The 7,510-nt window shown below is 56.1% G+C and overlaps 1 protein-coding gene across 1 annotated transcript in view; it reads left to right on the forward strand.

The window, feature by feature from the left end:
- Positions 1-3,996: 3,996 nt before the first annotated feature.
- PALM3 (paralemmin 3) overlaps positions 3,997-7,510 on the forward strand; it is a 10,082-nt gene continuing 6,568 nt past the window's right edge. Inside the window, exons 1-2 of the mRNA XM_045289700.1 lie at positions 3,997-4,160; positions 7,180-7,358. Coding sequence (XP_045145635.1) covers positions 4,120-4,160; positions 7,180-7,358 — 220 coding nt within the window. The 5' untranslated portion in view covers positions 3,997-4,119. The remainder of the gene's footprint in view (positions 4,161-7,179; positions 7,359-7,510) is intronic.

Consider the following 7,510-nt stretch of genomic DNA (forward strand, 5'->3'; position numbering starts at 1 on the left):
TTTTAGAAAATAGTTTCAAAGGTTTATTTCAAAGCTCCCGGGTGAGGCTCACGGGTGCCTGAATTGGGGCCAGAGAAGTGGAGCTGCCCGGGAGGGAGAGGAAGGGTACTGGTCTGAGGTAGGGGCAGTTTGGGGAATTTTCCACTGCAGTTTGGCTGTTCTGCAAGGTGGACAGTTAGAACTCAGTAACAATGTAACAATACTATCGGAATTGCCATCCAGCTACATCAGGACTTCAAAAGCCATCGCCAGGAGTTGTTGGGCACCATTGAACACTGTCACCAGGGTATTGCTCCACTTGCCTGCCCCACCATTTCCCGTTTCTGCCTAACATTCTTGTCTTTTTGGTGATAATGGGTGTTGTAGTCTGTCTGTCTGCTCCCTGCTGGTAGGAGGTGCTGTGGAGCTTAAACACTGGAGTGGGCAGAAGGAGGGCTGGTGGGCAAGTGGGTGTGCGAGTGGAGAAGAAGCTGGTTCACTGTGACCCTGGATGCGCCGCTGGATGCGCCGCTGGATACATCTGAGAAAGCATGTGGCTTGATTGCTACCCTAGCTCGGCGAGGGTGATGGGGTCATCAAGTCCAGGCTCCATCAGTCTTCAGCAGCTAGGCCCAGTAGCGTCAACAGCAGGTCAGGGCTTGGAGGGACTGGCTTTCCACGGCTGGGCGCTGAAGGACAGTCACTTCTCCAGTGGCCCTGTTGACCGCATGCCAGACAAGGCTTGTTGGGTGGACGAGGCCATGGGCAGTGATTGGCCAGGGACCTTGCTGGCCACACTTGAAGCAGGCCCCTGGAGGTGGTCTGGAACTGCTGTTCCCAGGGCCTGGGAAGGGTGCCGATGTCTTCTGGGTTGCCGAGGGCCTCAGGGCTCCCCCCACAGGGTTTTCATTGGCTGATTTTCAGAAGCAGGCTGCCAAGTCTTTCTTCCTAGTCTGTCTTAGTGTGGAAACTCCACTGAAACCAGTTCACCATCATAAACCTTAAAAAACAAACCACCACCACCAACAACAAAACTCACTGCCATCGAGTTACTGCTGACCTGTAGGGACACTGCAGGTCAGGGTAGGACTGCCCCTGTGGGTTTCTGAGACTGTAACTCTTTATGGGAATAGAAAGCCCCTCTTTCTCCCATGGAGTGGTTGGTGGTTTTGAACTGCTGACCTCACAGTTAGCAGCCCAAAGCATAACCCCTATGCCACCAGGGCTCCTTACACTCCTGCACACAAGGTTAATGTCTGGGACTTGAACGTAGGTCTCCTGCAAGGCAGGCATGAACACCCCCGCTGTGCCGCCAATGTTCTTTGTAGCTACCTTGAATCACCACTCTCAGCAGAGAGTGGGCTGTGATCTAGCATCAGGCATTAACTTCATATGAAAACACTGCACAATCCATGCACAGGGAAGCAGCAGTCAAGATCTCAAAGGACACGTGGCATGGGTAAACCTGCTGCACAAGACCTCTTTAAAGCGCTGCGGAGCAAGGGTGTTACTTTGAGGACCTGACCCAAGCCGTGGTCTTTCAATCACCTCACGTGCATGTGAAAGTTCGACGTTGAGTAAAGAAGACTGGCGAAGAGTGGATGCGTTGGGGTGATGTGTTAGAGAAGCACACTGAAGCACCTGGACTGACCAAATGACAAACCAACCTGTCTCAGAAGGACAGCCGGACTGCTCCTTAGAGGCAAGGATGGAATGACTGTCACCAGTCCCTGGAGAAGGACTCCCTACTTGGTAAAGTGGATGGTCAGCAGAAAAGAGGAAGCCCCTCAAGGAGATGGATTGACACGGTGACTGCAACAATGGGCTCGAATAGAAGCACGAGGGTGAGGGCGGCAGCGTTTCGTGCTGTTGTGCAGGGGGGTCGCTAGGAGTCAGAACCAACTCGATGGCATCTAACAAGAGTCAAAGCCTCCCTTCCATGACTAGACGTGTGCCCGGCACAGAATCATCGCTCCCGAGTCACTATTTCATGGCGCAGACTAGGCACCTACTCCAGGATTGGGATTAAAGAGGTAAATCGGACCTGGAGGTCACAGTCGAATTAGAGAGACAGACACAAGCAGGTCACAGAGTGGTCCCACCCGAATGTGGCACCCAGAAGCCTTTGCATGATGAGGTGTCCACATCCATTATGCCTAAATGTTGAGCCGAGTTGCCATCAATCAAGGGAAACCAGGCTCTCTCCTCTGATCCGGACCAATATACCTTCAAAATGACCTAGAAGGCCAAGTTCAATTTCAAACATTTTGGGAGTCCTAAAAATTACAGGAGAAGCCCTGGTGCCCTAGGGGCTACCCAGTGGCCCGCTCACTGCAAGGTCGGCAGCTGGAGTCCCACAGCTGGAAACCCCACAGCTGGACCCCCCAGCCACTGTGCAGGAGAAAGACGGGACTTTTACCCCCAGCAAGAGTTAGAGCCTCTAGCAATTGTACAATTCTGCTTGACATGATTGAACGATGGATGGATACGATCTATTTCTTAAATCCCAGTTAACAAGAATAATAAAAGACTTACAGTCTCAGAAACTCACAGGGGCAGTTCTAGCCCATCCTACAGGGTTGCTGTGAGTCGGCAGGGAGTTTGGTCTGGTTTTTGCATAAGTTACAGACTAGAATGCGGGGCACAGAGAGCCAGTCTTCTAATCTCCATTCTTCTATTCTCACTAATTCTATCAGGCAGAGTCGGGGCACTTGCAGGGGTGCCCAGGGACACCCCAGCCTGCCTGAGCAGCTCTTTCCATACCCCTCTGCCAACAGTCATCCCTTGGCTACCTCCCAGGCTGGGGGTGGGGGTCACACCCTGGCAGTTCAGTCTGCCCTACGGAGGACCCAGGGGCAAGGTCATAGGGGTCTTGGCAGTGAACTCAGGGCATTCTGGGCTCCCAAGGACCTAGAGGGTGACCTAGAAGAAGGAGGTGCTGAAGGTGTGGGACTTAGGGGGCCCTAACCCCTCTGCCCCACCAGGAGGGACAAAGGCAGCTGGAGTGATGCCCTCAGATCATCTCAGATGCGAGGGCCAAGCAAGTGCCCCTCTTCTTGGGGCTGAGATCAGATTGCACAGTGCAACCAGGGCTGTGGCAGGGATGGGGGGCGGGGGGAGCACAGGAGAACAGAGTGGTCCCCTGGACCAGCCTGAAGAGGAGATAATTTTCCCAAATGCACCCAAACTCACCGTGCCATCCATAGATTAGAACTGCCCCTGTCCATGTCAACCTTCACCGGAGAAGACAGTTCTCCTCTAGAGCAGAGGGTGGGTGGGAACTGCTGACCTTGTGATTAGCAGCCCAATTTGTTATCTACTACGCCACTGGGATTCCAAGTTAACGAGCTGTTGAGTTAGCTGAGGAAGGGTGTGCTAGCCCTTTAAGGAGTGGTGTGTGTGTGTGTGTGTGTGTGTGTGTGTGTGTGTGTGTCTAGGGGGTGGGTGAGTGATAACCTTCAAGATTTGAGTGGAAAGTTCTCTCACTTTCACTAACTGCATCTGAGGGGCGTCCAGAGTCCTGGAGGCTGCATGGGATCTAATTAACCCATTTCACAGCTGCGAGAACCAAGGTCTAGAACCACGAAGCAAGTTGCCCAGTGGCCCAGGTCAAGTCTTCCTGGCTCCGGTGATGCTCTGCCCCTGGTCTCCAGGAACCTCCAGATGGGTCAGTGTGTCCCCTCCCCCACCCCAGAGCCAGGGCCCCAGAAGGGAGGGCTGTGGTGTGCACAGGGGTGGATCACCCTTGGGGTGGGAGGAGGGAAATTGAACTGAAGCCTTCTGTCTGGGGTGAGAAGGGGGGGAGGGCGGTCGGCGGCACCCCCTGTCAGCATGGCTGGCCACGCGTGTGCCAGTGTGTTTGCCAGGAGGCAGCGGGGAGCTCAGGGAGGCCAGCGGCTGGTAAATAATTGATCAAGACAGCTGATAGTACCTCCCCAGAACTGCCGCCAGCCCCCAGCCCCCTCACCCCAGGCTCCCGCCTCCCTCCAGGCCCAAACCAGCTGGACCAGCTCTCCCGGTACCGCCCGTCAGCAGCCCCCCCACCCCCTCCTGCCGGCCAAGTCACAGCTCCAGGGCACCTTCAGACAAGCGGGTGGTGGGTCCTGAACTCGGAGGCCTGTGCGTGGGCTTTGGGCAGAGATGGCCCTGCAGAGCCAGGCGTGGTCTTCGGCCACACCCATGTAAGTGTCCAGGGTCAGGCGTGGGGGCCTCGGACCTGACCTGGAAGGGCCATGGGGGACGGACATTGGCTCGGCTCTGCGGCCCCGAGCCCCAGCCAGCCTCTCCTGAGGGAACAAGGGAGGGTGGAGGGGAGAGCAGCTACCCAGGGGCCTCTTCAATGTCCCTCTGCTCCTGGGAGGCAGGTTGGAGGTGTGGACCCCCTCCCCGGCCCCTTTCTCTACAGGAAATTTTCCACCCTAGCAGGTTGCAAGCTCAAAGTCCAACCTGGGGGTGGGGCCAGGTCTGGAAGGGGAGGCGGGGTGCCGGGGTCCCTGGCTTCTAGGCTCTGCCTCTTAGAATCACCCCTTCAGTGTGCAGGGTGGGCGGGAAAGTTGGAGACGCTGGCGGCAGTAAGAGCCCCAAAGTGGGAAAGGCAATGGCAAAATCCGACCGATGACCTGTCTGATGAAATGGCCTCTGCTGTCCCATCCCGGGTGACATCAGCCTGGGACCCTGCCCTCCCACAGGTAGACGCTACAGTGGTGGCAGCACGTGGGGTGCTTCAGGACATTGTAGTGTCTCACACCTGGGGGCCTTTAAAAAAAAGAGTGTGGAGGGGCTCTAGGGGCTTGTAAAGATTCTGGGGAAGAGGCTCCCCCAGGGACCCCAATTCATTTTCTCACCCTTCTGGGTCCCCCATTGCATTATTTACCAACTACAAACCTGGTTGCCTAGCAATGGGAACCCGATCCCCCCCAGCAAGGAAGAGGCAGAGAGATTACATCTTGGGGGTAGGATCTCGCAGGGGGGCCCTCACTTCTACCCCAGGGACAAACCTATAAACAGGGTGTGCTATGGGGGTGGAGAGGGCTTGAGGTGGGAGACTCCGCAAATATGACTTCTGCTGAAATCCTGGCTGTCAGGCAAAGTGGGGCTCCTAGCCGATCCCCTGCCCCCCCACCCCCACTGTCTGTGAGTAGTTTGAATGTGAATCTGCGAGCCTCTTGGCCCAATGATCGCTTCTCAGAACCTCAGTTCTCCCCCTCCGTAAAATGGGGGCAGGAAAACCACTCCCTCAAGGCTTGTTGGGAGGATGAGTAGTTATTCCACATGAAGCACAGACTGGGTGCCTGGCACGTGGTACCCACCCACTGAAGAGTTGGCTGATTTATTCTTGGCTGGGAATGTCTACTTAGCAATCACTCAGCCACAGCGGGGCACGATCTGGCCAAGGCCAGGAGGTGGCTGAGGCTGTGGGAGCGGAAGTGTGGTTGGGCCACTTAGAGCAATGTATAGACAGGGTGTGCTAAATAAGTGCTCCTGGGGGCTGGCTGCCCAGCGGGTACGGGAAAGGTCAGCGGCTGGAAGCCAGCCGTCGTTCCGAGAGCGATGTGGCAGCCTGACCGGTTAAAGATGAGGCAGCTCTGCTCTGTCCTGCAGGGTCACTATGAGCCGTGGTAGACTCTCTGACTATGGATTTGGCTTAAATAAGCGCTTGGTGTGGCCAGGGAAGATCTGGGACTCCCGAAGGAGTTCGGCCAATGGATTGATGCTCCCTTAACAGGCTCTTGTTCACATTACAAAGCTGTGACATCAGGAAGGAGGCCTGGTTGCATAGCGGGTTACCCGGCGGGCTGCTGCCCGCCAGGTCAGCAGTTGAAAGCCTCTAGCCGCTCCCAGGGACAAGGAGACTTTCTGTTCCTGTTACCCACAGGGGATAGCTGTATGTTGCCCTGTAGGGCCACTATCAGTCAGAACGGACTCAGTGACAGGGAGCTGCCATTCGGTGCTCATGGGGTCCTGGTAGGAGAGTGGGTTAAGGGCTGGGCTGCTAACCACAACGCTGGAGGTTCAAACCTCCCTATGGGAGAAGACAGAGGCTGTCTGCTCCTGGATCACAGCATTGGAAGCCCTAAAGAGCCGTCCTGCCCTGCCCTGCAGGCTTGCAGTGGGTTTGGTTTGGGGATGGAATTGCTGCTATGGCCAGCCTTGGGCTTCCAGGGCAGCAGAGGAGGAGTTGGGGCCAGGGGCTCCAGTAGGGTTCTAGGAGGGGCAAGGAGAGAGGAAGGTTAACTCTCAGGTTAACCTTCAACAGCGGATTCCCCCTCCCCTCCCCCAGCTCAGAGTCCAGACCGAGGCAGTGTGACCCAGTGACCCTTGCTCCCAGCCAGGAGGATTGGCAACTAGAGTTCTCATGGCAATGGCTTGTGTCCAGGGCAAGATGGGCACTTCTCTCTCCCAGACTTCCTTATGCCTCAGCACCCAAGGGCTCCTGGGCAGGGAGAAAGAGGAGGCCTTCGACGCCTGTCAGATTTGCTGCCTTGCCTGCCCTACACTGGGTGGCCGTGAATCTACTTGGTGGCAGTGGGGTAGGGGCCAAGCAACCTCCCAAGAGGGGGCAAAAGGCAAGGGACTGAGAACATGTTAGGGGCCTTGCAGGACTGGAGAGGGCCTGTAGGAGAGGCCGGGAAGGGTCCTCGCATTAATAAGCATGGCTAATGATGTGCATAATGAAAATTATTAATAACAAACCACACTACTCCTTTGAGGACTATGTCCTAAGCTGTTCCCCTATTTGGATAGGTCCTTACAAGAGCCTTCCAAGGTTTGGCTCAGTGTGTGTGTGTGTGTGGGGTGGGGTGGGGGGGTTAGAACTAGAAAGGGCTTTCAACCAAACTCATGCTGACTCACAGTGACCCACTGTGGGTTTCGGGCACTATAACTGTTCATAGGAGTTGAAAGGACTGGGCTTCAAACTGCGCACAGTAGGGATCATAGCCCAACTCATAACCACTACACCACCAGGGCTCTTAGAAAGGGCTTTAGCTCAGCCTTTAAGGAGACCCTCGCCCACTGCCCAACTCCTCCAGGTACAGAGGGTGCAACAGGTAAAGTGCCCGGATTTGGTCCATTTTTCTGCAGCTCGGGGATCTTGGTGGTGGGAGTCAGGGCGGGGGGCTTTCAAGGGGTGGCCTTGCTGAGGGGTGGAAGCTCGGGACCACTGCCCACTTCAGCAGCCCCCCTGCCTGCTCCCCACAGGCCCATGGCTGAGAGCTCCCTCTATCGGCAGCGGCTAGAGGTCATCACTGTAAGTGAATCCCTCCAGGGCACATGCCCACGCCCTAGGCATCCTAACCTTGTCCACCCCTCCCCTCACCTCCCCATTCCCCGGAGCAGTGCCCTCTGTCCCCAACCTGCTGGGGCACCCAACCTCTCCTGACTTTTCCACCTGAGTGGTGGGGCTCCCAGAACATGCACCGCCCACCTCCTGCCGTCTTCCCAACCCTCCTCTGCACCTTTGTGGACTTTTCTCACTGACCCTCTCTGGTCCTTCAAGTCCTCTCCCTCTTTTTTCCGCCCCTCTAACCTT

This window comes from Echinops telfairi, unplaced genomic scaffold (assembly GCF_000313985.2).
Source record: "Echinops telfairi isolate 266 unplaced genomic scaffold, ASM31398v2 ScPeMD7_30;HRSCAF=105, whole genome shotgun sequence".
Taxonomy (NCBI): Eukaryota; Metazoa; Chordata; class Mammalia; order Afrosoricida; family Tenrecidae; genus Echinops; species Echinops telfairi.